The 25,239-nt window shown below is 40.2% G+C and overlaps 1 protein-coding gene across 1 annotated transcript in view; it reads left to right on the top strand.

Moving 5' to 3' along the window:
- The window catches only part of LOC132988806 (ceramide synthase-like), a 32,429-nt gene extending 9,793 nt beyond the window's left edge, over positions 1 to 22,636 (top strand). Inside the window, exons 2-5 of the mRNA XM_061056393.1 lie at positions 2,271 to 2,357; positions 6,417 to 6,636; positions 12,538 to 12,633; positions 15,981 to 22,636. Coding sequence (XP_060912376.1) covers positions 2,271 to 2,357; positions 6,417 to 6,636; positions 12,538 to 12,633; positions 15,981 to 16,286 — 709 coding nt within the window. The 3' untranslated portion in view covers positions 16,287 to 22,636. The remainder of the gene's footprint in view (positions 1 to 2,270; positions 2,358 to 6,416; positions 6,637 to 12,537; positions 12,634 to 15,980) is intronic.
- Positions 22,637 to 25,239: the final 2,603 nt, after the last annotated feature.

Here is a 25,239-nt window from a genome sequence, read left to right as displayed (position 1 = left end):
ATGTCACAAGTTCAGGACTTGTGAGCGTGCTTCTAAAATACAACACCTATGAATGTTGTGTGTGTCTTACTCCACTTCACGCGGTGACACTTCAAAATAGAGATGTACCAAGCTCTCCTATGTCACAGGTCTGTTTATAGACGAGGAAAGAGCGGGCCAAGCACTGCTAATCCCATGATGGTGCAATGAACTTGTAGGTCAGACTGCTGTAGTGGTTTCACCTGAGGGGACACTGCTTGAAACCTTGACCTGGATTTGTCTGAGTTTCCGCTGCTCGTTAAACCATCAATCACACAGATAGACCAATGAGGTGAAGGTTTGAATGCCCCTTTGGGATGGAAATAAATACACAGACATAGTTGACAACACTTTCTAGGTTTACTTTCTAAGACCTTTCCGCACTTTTCATAAAGGGAAAGCCACACAAATGGTTACTTGTACTTATCCCACACATAGACGATACTACCACCCAGGTATATTTATGGCTGCCGAAGTATATTTCCGGCCTATTCATATCAATCTATAAAAATTGCCTCATGCTCCACAAGAGAGAGAGAATAGACAGCTGACCGTACGTCCCTCCCATAAATGCACCAATAGAGATGAGACGTCTCATGTTAACACCGAAGCTCCTTCTGCCGTCGTTTAAATATTTTCCTGCAGCCGCTTGATGCCGATACTGTTCTGCACTCCTAGTTTGAGATTATTGTCGTGATACATATAATCATAAATAAGCTCGGAACACTTGATGCAACGGGCCAAATGTCATATTGAGTGAATCATTTCAGAATGGGAGAAATGTTATTTGAGCGTCTCAGTTGATGTGTTGAATGTGTCAAAAGAGCAGAAACACCCCAAAAAATAACAACGCTACAGAATGAGGTAGGGAGGGTTAAGCCGCCGTTTGTAAGAGGTGAGGTGAGGTGAAGGTGTGTGTGTGTAGATCTAAGAGAATGGAAGGGAAGTCAGATGAGCAGATGAAGCTATTTGTTACACAAATAAAATAGCAAAGCACAATTAAAAATATAACAATCTAATAAGCACTTTGACTTTCCTTGTTGCTAAAATGTACTATATAAATACACTTGTCTTGCATAATATTAAAATATAACCTAAGTAAAAAGGTTACGACCCCCGCAAACTCCACCACCCAGGTACAGCATCATTCTGTGGGGAACACTGAAGTGCGTTCTGTCTTTTCGGCATGTTATTGTTGTTTTTTGACATATGATGTGTCACTACGGGTGAGCTGATGCAGTGAAGTTGCCAAAGAAATCAGGTTAAAACACTGGTAAACTGCGAAATACAAATGTTTACTTTGCTTTGCTTGGGTGAAACATTGTCTGAACTTGTTCTGCAACGCTTTAAATGTGAAAACGCAAATGTATTCTTAAAATCAGAGATTTTCAAAATAGAAACATTTCAAGAAAACTGCATAGTCATTACTTATCTGATTGAGATATACCCAACATTTGTCAGATCAAAAAACAGGAGGGATATTCAACATTCAAAAAACCCATTGACTTAGAGTTATTGTTTCTTGTTGCTATTTAAGACACATCTATGTTTTCACTAACTCTGATGCACATGTTGTTCTTTGTTTATTTTCACTTATCTTTGTTCAGCTTTCTGATCCTGTATTTACTCGATGTCTGCTTCTTTACATCATCCTGAAAATTTTTCTCTGTGTTGGCTTTATATGTCAAATGTGTTGGCTTTATATGTCAAATGGGCAGGAAATAAAATCTCCCATCCCAGTAAAAACCTGGCTGCTTAAAAGGCTTGAGTATGTACGACCCATATGATAAAACCAGAGATGATAGTCAACAGACATACTCTCTTTACTAAAGGACAGCTGTTCTTTGATCTACATGCTGATGTCAGCATGTTAACATGCTCATAAAAACAATGCTAACATGTCATGTTCAGCATGCATAATGTTTACCATGATCCTCATTTTTAATGTAGTGTGACTGTGAACACAGAACAAGCCTCTTAGCCTGGAAGCGTTTAGGATAATCAGAGTTGCAATAACTCATTCTGAAAGGGAACATGGATGTCATTGCCAAAACTGGATCACAATCCATCCCACCGCTGTCAAGACACTCAAAACCACTTTGTCCTCCTTCTGTTGGCGCTCCAGGAGTCATGAAGCTCCGTCAACTGGGATTCATCATGGCAACTGTTTCAAATATTGTGATTAATGAATGTTCATGAATGTACGCTGGGCCATTTTACATGATGTTTTTATGTGTGTGTCTCTTTCTCAGACTGGTGTCCTCCATCCATGCCATCATGGCAACCACGGCAGGAGTCATCGTTGTGTCATCATGCCGGGGAAGCGTCATTAACGACAGGTCAGATTTCACATTATTGATCACCTTCTTGAACCGTGTTAACTAAAGGGTCACCCCTGATGTCCCTCTTAAGCATTACACGCTCTCACCTGAACTGTTATGTTGTTAATGTGAATGTCAGAAGCTTGTGTGTTGTTGTCTGACACTCAAAACGTGAAAAGGATGCCATTATTTGAGCTTTAATAGTTTTGTAATGGTTCTGTTTTGTGCAAATGATCCTCACCTGGCACCTTCCATTTTGACTTTATTGCCTATTCCTGTTATATTAAAACCCAATATACTGTATTTCTAAAAGCTATTCATAGTCAGTGGGCTACTTTTCCTCCATATTCTCCTTGATGATCGTCCAATCTGCCCTTTTACCCTGAGCATCTGCCATCCAAGCCCTGCATATCAAAGACATGATAGCAGGCTAGTGTTAGCTTACCATCAAGCGCCCCGTGCAGTTTAGGAAAGTGTAACGTTAAGCTAATGCTAGCTCTTAAACCCTACCGAGTCTGCGGCCAGAGCAAGGAAGGCCCAGTTGGAGGCTGCTAATCTCCGCCGCCCCTCCCCTTCGCACACAGAGCTTAATTCCTCCACCACGCTGCTCAGTTCTGCTGTCCTGTGACGTGCACAAGGCCTGCAGCTTATCTGACACATGCTCCAGAGTCAGGCCCATGAATACTCTAATACTCCATCACAATCTGTCACTTCATTCAGCCTACATAGCCCTGGTTGCGGGAACTCTTAACATTATTGGGCAGTGCAAAAATAAGACAGTCGGCTGCATCTTTTGGCTTCAGACTCCAGTACGTTACAGTTTTACACCCCCCCCCCCCCCCCCATTCTAATACAAGAGTAATATTGGAGTTTGTACTTGATCAGTTCCACCCTAGAAATTACTTTGGGCTTCCTCTCCAATTAAATTAGTTTGAAATAATATGTCTGAGCTGCAGGTTTGTTTATCTGGTAGGCGGACTACTCGTGTTTTTGTCTCCGATGTTTCCAGATATTAGCAAGATGATTTAGTTTCATGATTGCGTCTTTAGTAGGAATGTATATGATTGGCCGACTTAACGATTCAACTTTGTCACCTTCAGTAGTCTGCACCAAACACTTATTACCAATTATGAATATTTTTATTAATTCAGGCCCCCGTATTCAGTCAAATGTTGTGTGTAAGCTTTAACTGGGCTATCTGCTGACAGCTGGCGCTGTAGCCCTGGCTAACGGCTACAGCCATACTGTCATAATGCTCTACTACCTAGATGTAAAGCAGTACAGTGATTGGATGGCATCTCGTAGTGCGGAGTGGTTTGACAGTATTTAAAACTAGATGGAATTTGGAGGTTAAGTTTTATGTAGGCTGTGTCAGGTTAAACTCTCATATATCCAGAATCAGCACAGGCATGTGGACGTTAACCTGCAGGGTTTACTGAAGGCTGATAGTGCTAGTGCTGCAAAACAATTTGACGTTGTTTACCCAAAGATGCTGTGATCCCGAGCTTCGGCATTTTCAATAAATTGTGCTCAATCGTGCCAGTTTTCAGAGTGTTTTATAACCTTGATACTAAACTATACTCTAATGATTAAAAATGGGCATGTATCAGTCACTGAGAGTGGAACGAAGCTCATCTTATGCCAGTTGCAAAAACAGTTTAATTCACTCAACTGGATATTCATTGCTTCATGCATTATTCCGAACTGACACAGATATCAGTTTCCTCAAAGTGAGCGAATGGTAGCCAGGTTCAAGGGTTACCTGAAGATATACCGGCAAAACTTGCTGCTAGCTTACTAGCTCGCTAGCTAGCCAATGAATCCTACCACTGTGCCATGTAAATTGAGGATTATGCTGGATGTTACAATATTATTGGTATACATTGGCTTGCATATTCCAAAGTTTGTCTTGCAAATTGGAAAACATGACTAGGTTCTAATTTAAGATTCAATGAATGCAAAGCTACTGTTAAAAATCCAACTGAACAGTTTGGACATTATTCCTGCTTTAGTAGTCTAAACAGTTCAAAGGGACAGAACAGAGGAAGAGTAGAGGATGGTCTATTTAAATAGGGACGCCTGGGGTGTTTCACCTGTATTTTCCATTGCAAATGTACACACTGCAGAGTTGACTCATGCAGCCTTCATCCTACTCCGAGCTGTTTGTTGTGCCTTGCTGCTCTTAATCCCCCCCTCCACTGACCTTAAGAGCCGAAGACTTGAGTGAGAGGTCAGAGGTCAGTAGCTCAGCTCTGCCCTGCAGCTTTACTCCATTCTGTCCACATAATTAACCATCACTGTAATCGCTGCTCATTAGAGCGCTGCAGCCATCCAAGCTGTTTGTTATACTGTACTTACATAAGCCCGCCTTAAAGTCTCTGCATGCTCAAGTTAGAGAAGAGACGTATAAGGGTTAAATGGGAATCTGTCTTCTTTTATTTCTGCTCTGAACATAAAGGTCGTTCAGTCTTTCATCTACTCCTGGGTCTCCTGGCTCTGAATTCTGTCATATTACTACTTTTTCAGTAACCAACACAACACAATAGGTGCACAACAATATCTTTTTACATTTTTTAGATCTTACTTTTCTGTCTTACATAAGTTATTTAAACTAACGACTGATATATCGCTTTTTCCTTCCATATTTATTTGCCGATACCAAGAACCCCCCAAGAACCAGCAGTATTTAAAACTTGTGGAAAAACACAGAATTGTTAAAGGCACATAATAATTTACCTGAAACCTTGGGGAGTGATAAGTGGAAGTTAATAAATAACGGTGTCAGATCAGTGCATTTACTGGTGTTCTCGCTGACACTGCATTTTTCAGTTTCAGAATCAGCTTTATTGGCCAGGTATGCTTACACACACAAGGAATTTAACTTTGGTGAACTGTGCTCTCTATGTACAAAGATATAACATTAAATACACAAAATAAGCAAAGACTAATATGCACAAGACTAAATAAGAGTAGTTTTCTGAAGTATTGTAGGCTCATTCTTATACTGAGCATCAGGATGGGAACAACTCGTGTCCTAAATATGTTTTTTGTTGATGGTATGGATTTATTCCTTCACTGGAGTTATCATCATCTCTCAGATCATCTCTGTACATTTTATATTTGTAACCCTTGAGGGAATAATCGTGGCCCGTCTCTGCTTGACTCACGCCAGCTGATGGTGCTGCAAAGCTCAGCTTGTCAAGCCCCCAGTGTCTTGTTTAAGATCTTAAGGCACATCTCTCATCTCAAAAGCCAATCAGCTTCTCAAACCAGATGCAACATATTTATATGTTGTTTCAGTTGTATCAATACAAGGAATACATACTCCTTGTTAAGATATCATTAACAAGTATCTATATCTGCCTTTGATACTGCCTAAATGAACTTGTAAAAGCTTGTAAAATAGCAGCAATAATTTTTTTTGCTGATATTTTTGTTTACATTTCACTGGTATTGGAGAGGGAAACAGGTGTCAAACAATACTCAAGTCAAGGTACCATTGTTTTGTTGTTGTTAAAATGATGTCAGAACATCTCTTTTAGAATCGCAACCTTAAAAAGTACATATTTTAGGATTAAGCTTTAAAAATATGATGCGGCTCCACGTCCTCTCGTACAAATCAAAGGTGGTGCCGAAAGAAACGATTTCACTAAAATGTTGCAGGCTAACATGTTACAAGGAGTTTCTCAATAGGAATCTTCGGTCTGAGCTGGCTCTCGGCCATTGTTTGTTGTTAGAACACAATGCTCTGTTCCAATCATTCAGACAAATTTGGGTTTCTACCACTTTTGACCCTCGCTTTCTCTCCCACTCACTACAATTATAATAACACAACTTTTGAAGTTAACTCCTCATTAGTTTAGTACAAGGATCCTGATCTCTACTCCATTACAAACACACTCTGTAGCTGTATTCAGACTGCCAGTTCAAAGTGGGATATTTGCGTTTTCCTGTGATGTCTCGACTATAATATGAGTGTAATGGAGGTGAAATGGGCAGATGAAGTGATCCCACCTCTGTGCCACCATTGTCGGTTGATTCTAATATTCATGTCATTTGCATTGTTGTCTTCCTCAGGCACTGGCTGGCGACTGCCTTCGTCGTCTGGTATGGCGTGCCCTACATGACGTACGACATCTTCGCCATGTACCTCAGTCACTTCCACCGCTTCCGAGTCAAAGGGCACGAGGACTACAAGCAGCACTCCCTGAGGACAGTGCACTCGTTCATCCGCAGAGAGTTCCTGCTGGTGTTGCATCACATTGCTCTGCTCACCATCCTGCTGCCCGTCACACTGGTGAGGAGGGGAGTGGGGGGGGTGAGGAGGGGAGGGGGGTATATTCAAGCAGCGTTGATAAGGTCTTGTTGTCTGTATTCAAATCCGCTGATATAATGGATCACTTGTTTGCTGTATTTGTTGCTGGTTGGTATCACTGTCCAGCAGAAACGATTAGCAGCACAGATCACGGTCTTCTTTCCTGTTGGATTACAGGCTGTTTACTAAACATGTCATGGATCTTATGAGGAACTTGAAACCAGACTTTCCATCGGGCAGATTTTGCACTTGCTGACCGAGTTAAGCAGTTTGCAGGACTGAAAACCATTTTGATATGCAGCCCAAAGTCATTTTGGTTATTATTTCTTTGAAGTATTTTAGACAGAACATAGTCCTTTTTTAGTCTTGTAAGTCTGATGAGTGGGCGGGGCTGTCTCTCTACCCCACGTGGTGGCAGGGCTGATGGTTAGAGAGGAAGGGGTTCACATCACACAATAACATGTATGACACATGTTTGAGCGTCTCAGCGACACATAAACAAGCCTGACCTTTTTTTTTACCGATTTTTTTTTTAGACCAAAATAACAATAGATTAAGTGAAAAATAAACATTTAGCACCAGTATTATCCATTTATATGAATTCAGCTGTCTTAACTGTCCATTATGTTATCTATCAAAGTGAACTGTAGTGATTTTTATCACCTTATTATATTGTCCTTAATGCAGCTTTGGGTTTCGGTTTATTTCAGTGCAGCCAATAAAAATCAACCAAAACGCAGCTGAACGCTCTTTGATGAGTGATAAGTTGTTTGTTCTTTGAGTACTGCCAGTAATGCATTATCACTGTGGGCTGTAATGCAGTGCGTTGTTTTCAAATCAATCCGTGCTTTAACCTACATTATCTCTCATTACATTAGACAGAACAAACTATAGACCTGTGCTCACTGACATGGATTGTCTGTAAAGTAAATTTTTAAGCGACTTGGAGTCAGGACTAATGATTCAACCTGTTCCACCAGGACTAGACCTGTACAGATGAAATTTGATGAAAAGTTGAGAAAAGTCATTACCTTTTTAAATGAATAATGTGTGGGCTTGTGTGATAATATTAAGTAATGCAAACATGCTTCAACCTGGTCCTCTAAACATCTGTAATCTCACTGCCGTTGTTTGTGAACATCACATCAATGTATGTTCACAAAACTGGATTATCAACTCAGCAGCAATGAGTACACATTCACTGAGGCTGCTTTTACTTACTTACTATCATTTGTTAATCAAAGATATTCACGACATGCACCAAACTCTAAACCTTGCTGAACTGACCCGAGCTAATCGTCAATGCTGCTTACTGAAGGTTTTTTTTTTTTTTAGTCAATCAGTGGTGACTTCAAACTTCAATTTAAAGTAAATAGCTTTCTGTTTCAAAGCTTTCTGAAAGACCGACAACACTCCCAAGGATCTAGGATCACAGTTTGCTCTGTCAGTGTCAGGCACAGTCCTAGCTGCCCCAGAGACCCCCTACAGGGGTGCTGTGCTGGTTTAGACAACCCAGAGTCTTTACACACTAAAACTTCACCAATTGTAATTGGTGATATAACTTTATGATTGATCCTGATTTGCTTTTTTTTTTGCTCTATTTTCTTCAGATTTTTCTTATCAGATAGAACATCAGCTACTGTCATTGGCCAATTGGTCAATGTAAGTCAACAGAGCCAGAATCAGAGATACCAATGTCTAACCTTTAAGTTGGTGCATCACAGCTTTGTTCAACCTGTCATGTGTAAGACTTAAGTTAGGCCTGACCCTTAAGTTTTAGTTTCTAATCACTACTAAAAACTAGACGCACCAACACTACTGGGGGCATAAAATGTAATTCCTTATTTGGACAGAAAGTTACACATTTGGAAAGTGTCCAATAAACTATGAAATACAGAGCCTCAGTTGTCATGGTTTTCTTTGCTAATGACTTTTTGGCCAGCTGACCCCTTTGGCACTGTAACACTTCATAGTAAGCAAGACTGATATTGAAGTACAGTAACAGAAAATGAGGTCCTTACTGGTTTGCTGTGTTGCACAAAAGCATGCAGTTAATTAAAAACAAGGCTGTGTGGTGGTAAAACTGCTGTTTTACAAGACGTGAGTGTAATTCTTGGACATATTATGATTAACACCAACCCTATGTGTGCCACTGGTTTGGTCCAGGTTATGATGTTATCTCCAAGGTGCAACTGCTTAAGTTTAAGAACTGCATCACAACACAACTTATATATGATTGACCATATAAGCATGTTTGGTTTAACTTTTAACATCAGTTTTATAAAAGGTTCCTGGTCCTCCAGTTCACTTTCCAAACATACCCACAGCCTCAAAGTCCTCGGTAATATCAGAGAGGGTTGACACTTCTTTTTAATTTAATCTCAGTACCTTGAAATGTAAGACTTAGTCAAACTTCTCGTGAACTTTTGCAATCCATTACAGTCGAATATTTGGCCCATAATAACAAGTGTTCAGACTTCAAGGAAGAAAATGGCAGGAAAAGAGAGAGCACAATAAACCAGTTAATATGGATTACCTTCTTTGAACAAATAGGAACAAATCATTCCTTGTTGTTAAGTTTGATGCCTTTTAATTGTAAGTTTTGCATAAATGGACACAACTACTAAGAATGGACAGGAAACGGGAATGAAAGGTGCAGGTTGTTTCCTGCTGAAATGTGTTTTGCTTGAGCGTCAAGAGGAATAAAAATGGAGGCCAAACAAAGATATCAACGTTCATTAAAGCTCCGAAGCTTAGAAAACTATTTGAATAGATGAATACACGGTCGGTTGTTTAGTGAGGGAAAGGGAGGAAGCGGCAACAAAGGAGTGGAGAGACTGTGGAGCACGATGACTTTTAGTGAAAATATGACCAGCAAATTAGAAAACCTACTGAACTGTTAAACCAGAGTTCACAGTGAACACTCTGTGAGCTGTTTATTAAGAAGTTTAAAAAGGTTTATTAAGGTACTCTTTGTTCTGATTAATGAGATTTAACTAAAGCCTCCTTTTCTCTATTGAAATGTTATCACACTCATGAATTAAGACGTTGAAGAGCTGCAGACTGATTCCAACCTGCAGATAGATAATTATGTCCCTTTAGAGATTATAAACCATGTAACACAACCACTCTCTTTCTCGAAGTCTATCGCAGGTCAGTGAGCCAGGTGCAGTTGAAACCCGGCCTTTTGTTTGCAGCGGCAGTCAGTTGCAATAAGAGATCACATTACCCTACATTATTCAGCTCCAGCTGCAGTCACCCTCTCTTCATTTCTCACCCCTCCCTCTGATCCTCCTCTTGTTCCCTCACTCATCAGCTTTGTGCAACCCGGGCTCACCTGGCTAACACATGAGCAGGTAGAGTTATCCAACAAGCTGTCAAAGGACAAGTCATCAGGTTTCCACCCAGAAGCAGTTCTGAGTGAGAGCATTGTACCTAGGACTTTCTCGGTTAAAGGAAGAAGGAGAGGATTTTTAAGTTTTACTAAACATGTCATGTAATGGACGGGATCATCAGCCAGTTGAGGCAGATGGCTGTCCACCAATGTTTCTGGTTCCGGCCGAGGTTCCTTCTCATTGGTGATATAGTTGGATCTCTCGAATAAAATTAGAAACAGTACAGTCTTGATCATGCTATATGTTGTCATACTTGGTGCTATATCAGTAAATATGAATGAAAAACATGTTCCACTTTGTCCACAAGGGCCACCAAAACGAACAAAGAGTGATACATCCTCACAGTTGCCTTCAAGCTTAAGTTTTTTTTTTGGGTAGATGTCATAGGTGTAAGGGTCACAGGTAGCAGTAGCATAGCCGAAGCATAGCCGAAGCTAATCTATTGCAAACACAGAAAAATCATTTGAAGACACAAAATACCAATAAAAAATGACAAAGCAATGAACCCAGTGCTCTGGAGCAAGTTTGACATGGATCAGTAAATCTGTTGAGGTCGCCTTGTGCTCGTTTTCTCCAACTGGGAGTCGACGTTGATGCATTTCCAGAACACACTAACCTAGGAACTAGAATAAACACAAACTAACTGAAAGAGAGCCAGGTTAAATATGTGCAGGGTAAAGTTTGAACCATGCCTAATAGAGCGTCTTAAACATAAAAACAAAGGTAACGCACACCCTGACAGGTGGAGGTGGTGTGGTGTAGCCAGGTAGTTGTTCAGGTGTGGTGTAAAGTTCCTCCCTGTGGTCTCGCTCGTTCTTTGACAGGCAGATGGCAAAGCCAAGTCTGGAGCCGCTCATCCTTTATTCATCGTGAGCACACAGCGAGCCATGCTACCAGACAGTGCCGGCCTTTTGTGTGGCGGTCTCTTTATCCATCCAGGCTGACTCACCTATTCTAGGACGGCCTCTCCTCTCTCACTGCACAGCAACGAGCCGCTGGTCAATATTTGAAAGCTTCATTCATTACTTATGAACAGGACATCCCGCCCCTCCTCTGCTCGCGCTGCCGTGTTTAAGTTGTGGTAGAAGAAGACATGGCTTAGTGGTTTTGGTGTTTTACAGTCCAAAGTAGAGATTGTCTTTCTGATATCAGCAGCTTCTCCATGACAGTCGTAACTTAATTCAACCTTAATTTATTCAGGATTGAAACACCCTGATTTTTGACATTGTTTTTATTGTTTTTGCTTTTATTGTTCTTGTTATTATTTTGTTTCTTTTGACTTTAAATGTTTGATAAGATAATTGTTTTCCACTTTGGTTTCATTTTCAAATGTATGGACCCCAGTAAGAGAAGTGGCCATTGGGATCCAAATAAATTCATAAATAAAATACAAGTGTTGCTAAAAATAGATTACTAAACCATGACTCACTTTTAATGTATTTAAAGCATTTCAAATAGCAATCAAAATGTGTTATTGAAGAATATGATGATGATGAAGAGGAGGTGATCTAAACACCCTCTTACTTCAAAGAGAGAGTTTTCACATTTTCATCCCCCAGACGCTAACGTCTAAAGGCCTTAAATCAGGAATATGAAATAAAACAATTCCTCTAAACAATACTCAAATAATACGTTTCAAATTATTTAACAAATCCTGATAATGTTGAAAATATCACGACTATTCTGGAGAGTGATGTGTGCTTCAGTTGAGGAGACACAGTCCAAAATGTAATTCAAAATGTTATCTAAAAGGTTGTTTAAAAATGTTGAAAATGTTATTTAAAAGGCTATTTAAAATATAACCCTTTTGAAAATTATAACCTGTAAACATTATGAAAATCTGATGTTTTACTATGTTGGTGAATGCGATGTGGTTTTGGACCGTGGTAACAGTTTACACATGTTCAACACAGTAAATTATGTCACATTTTTACTGATTTCTTTAGTGTTTTCTAACCCTATAGCTAGTCCCGTTGTCTGAATTTAATATTTGCTAATTGTCCCTCTCAGATGTGGTCTCGACTCCAACTCAATCCTCGCCTCACAAGTTGCTTGTTACTCTGTAAACAATCCAAAAAAACTAAAAAAGGAAGTCATGAGCAGAAATCCTTTAATGCTAACTGCTAGCTGCACTGGAAGCCACAAAGATAAAAGAGGCTTTTATGATCTTTTACAGTAAAGCTGATGGGTTTGGAGATTGTAATGAATATGACTTTTTGTGTTCATTTGATGAGAGCTTTTAATTGCGTTGTATTTCTAAAGGGCGGGTGCACGTTATTAACCTTCAGGGCCAAATGTAACAGAGTCACCGTTAACAAAACACACGTGGTTAATACCTGATATCATCCCAGCTGCTCATCACATTTCCAGTCAGATTGTTCCAGATCTTGTCCTTGAATTTCAGCTGTGAGTGTTTTTTTTTCTTCTTCTTCTCCATGCTCATGTTTGTTTGCTCACTCCGTGTGTTCTCTGTTTGTCTGTTCCACAGTTCTTCAGGAGGGAGCAGGGGGATTTCTTCATCGGCTGTTTGTTTTTAACGGAGCTCAGCACACCCTTCGTCTCCCTGGGGAAAATACTCATTCAGGTGAGGCGGCATGTGCGCACAGGTGCATTTACCTGACGTGAACTGGGAATTCATACATCTGCCATGGTCTGTTTATGATAAGATTCACACAGCTGAAGGTGTTGACCCTGTTACCGAGTCGAGGCTGCCTGTCGTTTCGGACAGTTTAACTACCACAAAGGCAGATTTTGGATTGTCCAATCATATCTTAGCAACTGGGCTGTAACTCTGCCTGGGTTTGGGTTCATTCACATTCTTAAACTGTATGCATGGGGTATGGATACCAGAAACATTATGTAGCTATTTTACATTTTCAGACATCATGGCAAAGCAGAAGGGACCGATCAGCCTTGAGAGAAAGAGGCCTGACGGGAGTAGATCTCAGATTAGCTTCTACTTATTGGCATCAGAGTGTAAAGAATAGATTTAACAGAGTTCCAATGTAAGCTGTGAACGTTCTCACGTCCAGCTAACAAGTCTGCTTCCTTCAGGGGTGATGGAGCATAGCTTTCAATGCCAAGGATCGTACCTTTAACTTCATTAGTTTAATGGGACGTCCTGTTCACTGACAGCACATCCACTGTGTAGCATTTTCCATCTCTGTGCAGGCTAGTTTAGCATGCTAACATATCAAAAGGTAAGGTTAATGCTAGCAGTGCTTTCCTGCTGTGACTGAAGTCTTTATCCTAGACAGAATCACATCACCCTGACACATTTGTGAGTTCTTAATGTTCTGTATGAATGTAATGTATGAGTAACCTGTGTCCCTCAAAAACGTTCTAAAAAAGAAGTCACACCTGAACAGTGTCTGCCGATAAAGAAATTACCTATTGAGCCCAAATGTCTTTTCTGTGATCCTGGCTGTAAACGGGCCTTTTTGAATGGCTGTGTATGTGGCTTCTGCAGCCAGCCTCCAGTGGACACTCGAGGGACTGCAGCTTTTTGTTATTTAATTGCTCCAGCCACCATCTGGTAGTAGTAGAGGAAATAAAATGTCTTTTTTAAGATGAGATATATGTCGCATGAACACTTAAATGTTTTTTTTTATAAACTAATGATTATTTGAGTATTCTAAAATTGTGATCAATCCCTACTTTCAGTCGTGGAAAACACCTTTTAAGCAAAGCACAAAAAACAAATACCACTCTCTGCAAAAAGAACATGCATGCATTCGTGGCATTTCAAACCATATTTAACACGTTCTGTATAACAGGTGAAATATGGTTTGTACTTTAGCCACGTAGCATCAGTTCTTTGACTCTCTCCCAGAACAGACAGAACAGAGAGTCATGCATCCTGTTTATGTTGCATACTCATCAGGTGATGTGCAGCTTCCTCCTTGCATCATCAAAAACCTGATATCTGCATTTCATTTGGGATGTCGCTTGTCGCTGTATCATCAATAATTAAGGTGCATAGATCACCCAAAAAAAAAAAAAAGCCTTAAGCCATGGTGCGTTCACAGGCTCTACCTCCTCTGAAGCCATCCATTCATAAGATCCATCCCACACACTGGGACTAACATCCCACACATACATCATGCTGCACAGTCAGAGACTGTCTGATGTGGAGAAGCCGTTATCTAAGAATAGAGGAGGCCGTTCTGTGTGTCTCAGTGAAATCAGTGGACCGTGTGGACTTTCAGGTCTGTGCTGACATCTGGTGTCAGCAAAGAGAAAAAGAGCAAAGCAAAGCTCAACCTCTCCTCTCTGTCTTTAAAACGCTGCCCTCCTTTGGACTACATCAGCACTAACAGAAGACTCTTCTTTTTTTTTTACTGCTTTGTGCAGTTTGATTTCTGTTGTGTAGAGGGCTTCCCAGTTCAATGATGAAGAATCATTTTTTTAAATGAGCTCATTTTTCCCCCTGGAGATTTCCCTGCACTGCACAGTACAACCACGACTGATCATAAACAGTATATGTATTAAAAAGTAACCATATTTCTCTCTATGAACAAATGGAAAAACCCAATTAAAACATTTTGTGAAGAAGTAGTATACTATGTTCTGATAAGATCAGGTCTTGTTACGCCTCAGCTTAAGCCTGTAGTCATGCATTTCTGCAAACATTATGTAACATTCATGTGATGGTCATGAATGGTTATCTTAAATCACAACCAATCAATCTTTGCCTTTTGCAATCCTTCAATCCCTTAAAAGTCAACATCTTGTAGCAGACAAGAGTACATGTATTCAGCTTTGGTGAAGTTTAACGAGCGATGAGATTTTTGTTTAAAATGCTGCCTATGAAATGTCCGGCATTCTCCAAAGTCTCTCATATTTATTCTCTAAGACTAACGAACGTCTTCAACCATTTTCTGGACTCTTCTTTGTTAACCACAGGAGTGGATCTCATCTTGACTTTATTTATTCCTGTAATATGAAGTACAAACAAAGTGAAACAGAATATGAGGAGATATCATTTCAACAGAGATTTAAACAAACCCTGTTGGTGATGGAAATTGTGATCAGGATCATTTGGCTCAGCTCAAAGAGTCGACCCTTTCAACTCCTAAACAGCTCTTCATTGGGAACCATTTTGGATTTTATTACATCAACTACATTTATCAACTTTGAGCTATGAACAATTAATCATTGTTATTATTACACTTAACTGTTTGATTCCCAGAATAACGCCATGTCATATTATTTTTTTGGTATCCCTCAGCTCTCCTCGATGCTTTTTGTCATCACATCCAAATTGACGTGAGAGCACACACATTGGAACATTTAATCAGGGCGAGATATGCCATGTGGCCAATCCCTTTAGCTGTGTGTTAAATAAAATCAAAACGAGGGGGAAAGGAAAACCAGTTCTGAAATTAGAGCCGGCTCCCATCTTTCACATTAACGTGCCGACTCATTCACAAACGGACACATTACTAAATCCTTGAGTTGATTGGATTACCCTGTATAAAAGATAGATGAGAGAATATGGAGGAATACTCAGAGGAAGAAGACCTCCGCACCCTGTTGTAAAGCTGGACTGTTTGATCACATTTTAAAATGTTTAGCTTAGTTTGAGCTGCCTGACATCCAAACTCCAAACAATTGAAATAATACACTACACATGGGATGGAAAGCCAGAGGCCTGACATCTGATTTGATTGGACAGTTTACGCCTCTGTGTTCAGGGCAGGTCATCAAAAACACTTCTACCCAACATTTAAGAAGAAGAGGAGAAAGCTAGTGTTTATTTATTTTTTCACAGAAACCTGAAACAGTAAAAATGTCAAACTGGGTCAAAACTTGTCAAAGTCCAGTTATATTTCAGTTTGTATTTAAGTACTTCATTAAAATCCTCTTTCTTCTACCCCCCCTCCCTTGTTTTGTTTGTCTCCCCCCCCCCCCCCCCCCCCCCCCCTCCAGCTCAGCCTCCAGGAATGCTGGCTGCACAAGGCCAACGGCGGCATGGTGCTGCTGACCTTCTTCATGTGCCGCATCGCCCTCTTCCCCTACATGTACTGGGTGTACGGGCAACACTACGGCATCCCGCTCTACAGCGTCCCCTTCCACCTGCCGCTCCTTACCAACCTGGGCAACTCGTGCATCCTGGCGCCGCAGGTCTACTGGTTCGTCCTGCTCTGCCGAAAGGGCTACCGTCTTTACAAGCGCAGCCGCAGTCAGGACTCGTCTCCTGTGGCCGCCGTCACTGACAATTCAAAGGATGATTGAAATCCGATTTCACGACTGCTCGCTCAAGCCGCACACTCTGCTACTAACGCAACTACTCCTGCAACAGGCACTACTTTGACTTATCACATTCGAAAAACCCCCCACCATCGTACTGTAGTACACCAGGACTGCCTGCTCTCGTCCCACAACTCCTGGGCATTTTCCGTACACTTTTACTCCTCCGTTTTCAAATCTGCTGCTGGAGCAGACTTCTCCTCCTCGGATAAAGTTCTACTACTGAAGTTTGAAGATTTGTTTTATTTTTTTTTGTGTTTTTTTTGTTTTTCTGGATTTGGCTCTTTCCTGGATCTATTTGAAGTGCTACTTCATATTTAACATTTACAACACTAAAGAAAAAAGTCATGTTTGCTTCACTGAGAGTAACATGTGGAGTAAAAGCTGCAGAACCAGAAGAAGAAGAAGCCTCCACGGAGAGACTTTATCTTATCTCTTAACTCCTACTGTGTTTACAGCCTCTGCTGACTCGGAAGGTCTGTTACAGCGTGAGTGTGTGTGAGTGGCTGATACGACGGGTTGTATTTATTTTTCATGGATTTGCTGTGACGTATCGGATAGTTGCGTTTTCCTCTCCCATCCATTCACTAATCACACTTGACGAGAAGGATAAGGAATAGTGGTGGGTGGGGATGCAAAAAATGAGGCAGTATTAGCTGAAAAAAAAAATTGTCGCTTCATCCATTTCAGAGCTTAAAAAAAAAAAAAAAACGACATTTGCTTGCAACCCTGTTAATGTGATAGGTTCTGACTTTTTTACCTCCGTTCATTTTGGTTGTAGTTCTCACTTCAGTTTTTTTTTGAAAAAACTGCAGCAACAAATCCCGTGTTCCTCACTGCAACCTCCTTCACACTTTTTCTGGCCCTGGTTCATTTGTATCCAGCGGCTGAACCTCAAAATAAGAGTGCTCGCTCTGTACGCAGGAATCAATGCTGCACAAAGACTACAGTTTCTGCTGTCATTTTGAATTCAGTTTTGGCAGTATCTTTGAATGTTTATGGCAACGACAGGGGATTACCTCAACTGCTGGATCCATCCCTCATTTACATTCCCCCCCTCCCCCCCCAAAAAGCATGGCAGAAAACACGTGCATGCCGTATTTTATTTTTCTTAAAAAGTTCAGTCGACGAGGAAACTCCTTAAAAAAAATTGCAGACCAAACTGCTTTGATTGTCTTAAAAATGAAAACATAAAGCCATGTGAGGATAACATATCTGATGTGTATTTGGATTGATGTACACCCAAGTGCATTGATTGGTGAAATTCAGCTTTTAAAATTTTTCCTCTAGACCTGTTTTATTTTTTTGCATGTGCGGGTTTTTACCGAGCAGATTATAATGCTACTGAAAAAAAGTTTCATCTTTTAAATCCACAATCTGTTTCAGAAAACTATCGTCAGAAATATTTGGAAACTTGTCAGAAATGTTCAGAAGCTTCATTAAAAAAGTTTCAACACTATCGTCAGTCATTTTCGGAAATTTTCATCAGAATTTTTTTGAAAAATGTGTCGGAAATTTTGTCAAAAAATCCCTTCAGAAACGTTTGATCGAAACATGATAAGAAAATGTAATTGGAAAACATTTTGGAAACTTTCTTCAAATAATTTTAAGAAACGTTTGAAGGAAATTTTCTTAAACTTTCAGCGTCAAATGTTTTGAAACTTTGGACGTACCTTTTTCACAAACTGTAGTCAGAAATGTTTTGACACTTTCAGATAACATTGTCAAAAAAGCTGAAATTTTCTGAACTTTCATCTTAAATTTCCAGAAACTTTTATCAAAAATCTGAAAACTTTGTTGGAAAAGTTGAAATAGAGTCCCACCTTTTTCGTTGGTAACTTGGAAAGAGTCGGCCACTGACAGCTTTTGTGTGATGTGGGGCAGCTCGGGACGAAGGTCTTTAATGGTCACTTACAGTTTAATGTGGAGTTTATGGAGCGTTTGTTTTCACCTGTTATGGGTCAGCTTGTCCCACCACAGAGGGGGTTTATGTGGACATGTGGGGTTAATGCCCAATTTGAGACAAACTCAGGGCAGAGGTCAGAGCAATAAGGTGAGCAGCGACTCAACAGGTCAAACCTAGACGAAGGAGTGACACTTCTGAGCCTTTCAATATCGTCTTCATTTATCAGGAGGGATTCTTCCTGAATCCTCGTTTTATCAAACCGTCTCTCTTTAGTGTCCGGGAGGCTCCAGAGGTGAACATGCACTTGTGTGGCGTTGAGCCCTTCACACAGGGCTGTGTATATACTCCATGTATCTACATCATGTTTTTATTTTCATTACAAGAAAATAGTTTAAAATCGTATATCTTAAACGTTTGACTTGAGAAGACCATTTTTTTTAATTTTTTTTTTATCGTTTTGTTGCATTCACAGTTGCATAAAGACATTAGTCTACAAATCTGTTGCGAGATGAGAGAGGCTTCACTTTGTGGATCTGGAGAGTTTTAACTTATTCATATCAGAGAATTAAAAAAGAGACTATTATCATCCTTCTTAACCCTGATGTTAGTTTAACTCCTTGGATAATATTCACTCAGTCATTTAAGCTTTATAATCGACGTATCGTGCATTAAATGGCCTTTTTTTTATATCCTGCAAATTTAATCTATGCAAAAAGAAAAAAAAACAGGTTGTGGTGCATGTACACACTATTAAGGTCACGTCATATCACCGTAACATGCTCTGTTCAGTTCAGATACTTTGGGACCGTTTAGTTACACTCGGACTAGAAAATTCATCCTCCAATGTTTCTCTTTTTTTCTTTTTTAAAATCCTCCGCTTGTCTTTTAAAATATACCTCACTGGTGTTTCCACAGCTTGAAGTTGATTTAATGCTTAAAAGAAATATAAATATATATCTTTCTGTATTCACAACTTTTGTAGCAAACAAAGAGACAAGTTTACGACCGCAGACACATTTTTCCGTTTGGAACGCTGATTTTGATGGAGGTGTCGCTTTTTTCAACAAATCAAGAAGAAGGTTGAATCAGAAGGAATTTAACTCGCTTAGTTGTAGTCCCCATCTTCAGAGTAGAATATACTCGACTTTACAAGTTTTGTTTTCATGTTAGCGTTAATGTTACCTCTTTCATAATATTTGAGATGTTGCATACAGATCCAGAGCGTTAAAGCGAATGACTCCATCTGATGGTTTCCCCTCATGAAGGCCAGTTTCTTCTTCTTTGTGTAAAAGTGAGCTCGTGTGACTTTAGCGGGACAGCAGCCACTGTGAAGTGCAGATCAATAAGTGCTTTTTGCATTCTCGAGAAGTCCTGGTTTTGATCTTCTTCCCTCTCTGATATTTACATGGAACACTTTAAACCTGGTTCTGTATTTCCTGGTAGACATGTTTCTGTCAGGATCCAGGTGTCTCGTTATCTGTGGGCAGATGTGACCGGATCCCTCACCGTTTCAGTCGCTATTTTCCACACCAAAGGAGATAGTTCAGAATCCTGGAGAAGGTGTTTACATGCTTCAGTGTTCTGGTCTTTATCGGAGTACTCCAGGAAAAGATGTTTACATCAGGGATGTGTGCAGCAAGCCGACTAAACGTTCTCTAGTCAGCTCCAGAATTACTAGTCCTTTAAAATAATAATCAATATCTTCATACATCGGCCCTCAATGGAACTGTACCGGGGCTGTAGCCGTAGACCGACTGTAGTCCTGGCTAATGGACTGTCTCTCCTCGCTCTACTGCCTGGATGTAAACCAGCACAGTAAGCAAACAGCATCTCGTAGGAGCATTGTGATATGTAGGCTGTGTCAGGTTCAACTGTCTTATTGGCCGGATCAGTCACCACACAAGTTTATCACAGGCATGTTGACGTTCACCAGGCTGGGAACGTTAGCCGCACCATGCTAACCAAATTGACATCATCTACAGAGATGCTGTGATCCTACTCCTTTCTGAAACATAGATCAACAAGACGCTAACTGCATAAGAAATGTGACTTAAGTTGTGCTCAATTTAGACACTGAGTGTCTTAAGTGTTTTCTTACCTTGACACTGATTGGCTAATCTAAATTCATATTCCTGTTTAACCAGCTCATGAATGAGTCGCTTGGCACATCCCTAGTTTACATGAAACGGCGCATAACAGGGGACACGTCCAAACCTGATCCTAACCAGGATTATAGTGAGCATGTGGATGCACTTATTGTAAATGCTGAAAACAAAGTGTACCAGTGACTGAATCTGAAGTTTTGTAATATAACAGCGGTCATCATAAGCTAAAGCTCTTTCCAGACAAACTGAGGCGGTTGCAGTGAATCTTCTGAGAGAGTTTAATATTTTTCCATCCACATATAAGAAAAGTTTGCATACATATCATGCTTGAAGAGATAAAAACAAGAAGTTACAGCTTGTTTTTGTAACACAAAATGAAGGCATTGACCCATTAACTCATCGTGTATATGCTGTGAATTTAACATTCTGATAAATCGTTTGACCTCAAACATTTACGCTTGTCTCAAATTTCTAATAAAGAAAGAAAGTGAGCCGTGATCCGAGGGTTCATTTGAATCTCAAACCCACATTTTCAAGCTTCAAAAAACTGCTGAGAAAGCCCCAGGGTGCCGATGATGCATTGTGGGACCTGTAGTGTCACTGGTGTGGAAAAGCTGATGAGTCGTCTTGCTGCTGGACAGACAGACTGTTTGCTGACGAGCAGCGTGAGGATGAGGGGCGGTCGGACGAGCCGAGCAGCTGAATGATGGGATTGTTTGTCGGGCTTGGCTGAGGTCCAGGAGAGTGCAGGCCTCTTGTTGTCCAGTGCTGACCGGGGCCGCTCTGACTGGGAAACATCCCAGGCTTTTTGTTCTGCTTTCAGTCCAACTCTTTACCCTTTTTTTTTTTTTTTTCACTGTCCTGCTCACCAACCACCAAGACTGCATCTCCCATCAGTTTTATTGACTCACATGATGTCATGGACCATCATTCTTCTACTTACCTCACAGCTCTCTGTCACAGCTGCCACTTAAGTCAGCCATTTTTGTTTTGTTTCTAAGATTCCAAGCTGCAGGTCTTGCCGATAGTCGCCGGTTTATTTACCAGTGTTTCCTCCCAGCCTCCCTCCCTCCTCTCATCATCTCTGCTCGTGTCTTTTCTTGGCTGGTGAACTCTGCAGTGATGTAAAAACTGCTGAGAGCAGACCAAGCACTCCCTCCTCTCTGCTGCCATCTGTCGTCAGGATTATCTGCTTGTCCACTCAGCACTTTACAAACAGGGCCAGTTGGAATTAGCAGCACCAGTATAGAGCATTTCCTATTAAGCTGTGCATGTTTCCTATGCGGTCTGCTGCCATCATATATATTTATTTACAGTTTTTCAGCCACAGTGACCTCACACAACTACACCTAATACACTAAAACCCTGACCTGAGGGATTGTTTTAATGCTCTGAGTTGGAATTCACCGGATGTTTTCAGTGATACTAATCAGATGAATGATTGGTTTTCTGGGTAGTTTAAATCTGACAGCAATGCCACCTGACGTGTGTTTATAAAGCTATCCTTCCTCTCTGACCTAGAGTTGGAGAAGCTGCATTTACACAATAAGGTCAAGTTTGCGGAGCGAGTTTGCGATTTATAGACGTGCGCCTTTATTTTGCCTTTGCAAGAATCAGTTTTTTACATTTTAGGGTTGTCGGGATACAAAAATGTTAAACTCTAATAGGATACAAGAAAACATCTAAAATATATCATGACCTGTTTCAACACCACAGCAACCAAAATGGAAGTCTTAGGCACCCAATATTTGGTAATTTCTTGTTTTTAATTGATTTACATCCGTCACACTGTCTGAATTGCACAAAAACATCGGCAACATTTCGGTATCAAAACGTTGCCGATGTGTTTCGAACAATTCAGACGGCGCTCCGTGTCTTTCTCTTGCAGCAGCTTTGGGTTCAAATTCTACTAAAGTTTCTGAGCTTTTCAACACTAAAAAGTAATTTTAAAACACACAATATGAAAAGGTATTAAAGCATTCAACATTTTGATAACCTTAAGACATTTGAAACCTCCCGTTGCCCATTGCTCTGATTTTGACAGGTCACTTTGAAGCTAACGGTTCAGAAGAAGAGGGTTTGAAGTTGATTGCAAAATTTTAACCGACATAAAAGGATAGCAACCATAACATTCCTCACTTCCCCTTGGTTTTATCATCCAATGTTCTCGTTCTTTTTGCTTTTGATCGCAGTAGCTTTTCATTCAGGCAGTTTTTAAGAGTCCCTCCGGTGAATAAAAACAGAAAATATTTATTTGTGAGAATATGTGTCAAGAATTCAAATGTAATGTCTAGCCCTGCTCCATTAAACCCACAATGACTAAACACACTGGGGTTTGTTTTTGTCAGACAAAACTTTGCTAAACTACCTGCGAGGAAAAGAAGAACCTTCAGGGGCTTTTTAATAAGAGCGCTGAAGTGATGTCTGCCAATCTGCAGTTGTTATAGTAGCATCAAATACTGAAAAACAAGATGGAGGTCACCATGGTTAAAACTCTGCGTCACTTGTGACTTGGGTTTCAAGAGATGTGTGAACTTCTCCCAAAGGAGATGTGTGAACGTGAACCAAACTTATGATCCATCGTATTTGTTTGGATTCACTTATTAAGGCCTACATCGGAGCTGTTCCAGAGGTTATCAGACATGGTGATTGCTGGTGATGCATCAGCGAGGGTGTTTAACCCATTATTGTACTTTAAGTGTCTAAAGGTTCCTCTTGTTCTTTGAGAGTATCTTCTCCAAAGGAAGAGCTGAAATCGTTCCCTCAAAAAGGCGTCAGAAGAACTACGATCGTTCCCAGTTTGTTGAAGATAAAACTCAAGAATAGAGTGACGGGGCGGGGCGGGATCATCAGACTGTTTTTGAAAGTACAGAAAAAGTTACAAGTACACGGTACCTCGTTTTTGGTTAAATCAAATAATCAAATAACAATATCATATTTTTTTTGGTTTGGCCTAAAGTTAGCCCAGAGCTAAGCTAACCGACCTGACTACAGTTTTCAGTTGTTTGTTCCATAGTCACACAAAGTCCCGATCACGGCCCCACGTGGTCATGTTAGACACATAAAACATCTGATCCAGAACCTGAGAGCCCCTCAGTAAGAGTTATGAAAGGCTGAAGGCCAGCAGAGTGCACATATCTTATCATTTATTCTTCATCACGTGATCGTTTCTTAATGTAGAAAGTCTTAAGCTCGTCCTCTTCGCTCAGGGTTTGATGACGTTTGATGAAGTTGTTGTTGTATGATGAGACTCTGAAGATGATTAACATCGAGTTTGGTATGCTGATTCTTTTCTATATGACGATTTAAAGCATTTTATTGTTGATACTTTAACTTCTAAGGGTTGGTAAACCAAAGACTGTCCGTTAAGTGAAATGCTGCGATGCGAAGAGAGATCCACTTAGATTTGTTTTACTTTTTTCTTAGATGCAATAATCCACCTCTCATTTAAAAACAAAACTACCCAGTAGTCTTGTTATGTTCTCCTTGCGTCCCAGAGAGTGACACATTTTGTTGGATTTGTGATGGAAGGAAGGAAGTAATAAAAACATTTAACAACAGTTTATTTTTTCTGCTAGCACGTACACTAAACGCAGCTTACAGTCGAGGGACATCTTTCTCTAATTCAGGCACATATTGTGAACACATAGTCCAAGTCATGGCCGCGATTATAAACTTTACATGTTACAGAAAAACATTAACGTTGAAAAGATATACCGCTTTTCTTGAACTTGTTTGTGAGGCGAGAATTTGATGGGATGTAACGATACCTCGCAACACAATTTCAATTTAAATCGATGAGAAAAAAAAATGTTGCAATACTTTTTTTTGACCAACAGAGGGTGGTATTTTTCCACATATTAAATTTGATCTCATTTCCCTATGAGAATGTAATTAATCGTGACCAAAACAAACGGATACATAGCGTATCGCGGGTTGAGTGTATCGCTACATCCCTAACTTTAACTGTGACTCTCGCTGAACGGGAACATGGACACCAAAATTAGCATGTGTGTAGCATTAGCAGAGGCCTACACTACATGCAGCACTTGTCTGCCTCTTGCTTGCACTCATTTAAGTAGAGCTCGCTCCTTTTTTACTAATTGGTTGTAGGGTTCATGCTAACACTTTATCTTATATTGATGAGTCATATCTTGCTTCAAGCTAACACTAAATATTAAATATGTTGAGTCATGGTTGACTTCAACTTTAGCAAATGCCTGCAACATATTTACCTCAAGTAGCTATAGCTTAGTCTCAATGTTTGATGCTTAAACTTTAGCCTTTTGCTAAGGCTACTTTGGGTGACTGTTCATCCCATGCTAAAACTTTAGCATTAATGTTTTAGGCTTGATGCTTAAACTTTAGCCTTTTGCTAAGGCTACTTTGTGTGACTGTTCATCCCATGCTAAAACTTTAGCATTAATGTTTTAGGCTCCATTCAAATGCTTGATGCTAAAATGTTAGCACGTAGTACTGCAACATTCAGACAATTGCTCAAACTGTTTTTCTTTAATGCGAGTTCCCTTCTTGTTAACTCTTCAGGACATAAAACAAAATGCTAAGTGGTTGCAGATTCAATGCTAACATTTGCTCCCCTGAGTGCTAGCAAGCGCTAACCATACACTTTGTACATTTTAAGTCGTAATAAAACCCAAGGCAACGCCTCAACAGAAACAGGAGTGGCAAATGTCGGTGTCCATGTTCCCTTTATTGAATGTCCTGCTTGAGGAAGGCATGGTTTATCTTAAAGTCATTTACATCCAAAGTTATACAAAAATAAAAACAAACTGATGTGCTAGCGCTGTGAAGCTAACACATGCATAGGTCACCCGGCAGTTTGGTGGATTTATGAGATGTGAATTTTAAGATTTATTTGTGGGTTTTTTGCCTTTATTGAATAGGACGGTGGATAGAGTAAGAAACC

Source organism: Labrus mixtus, chromosome 14, assembly GCF_963584025.1.
Source record: "Labrus mixtus chromosome 14, fLabMix1.1, whole genome shotgun sequence".
Taxonomy (NCBI): domain Eukaryota; kingdom Metazoa; phylum Chordata; class Actinopteri; order Labriformes; family Labridae; genus Labrus; species Labrus mixtus.
The sequence above is the reverse complement of the archived record's forward strand: the minus strand, read 5'-3'. Positions and strand labels throughout refer to the sequence as shown.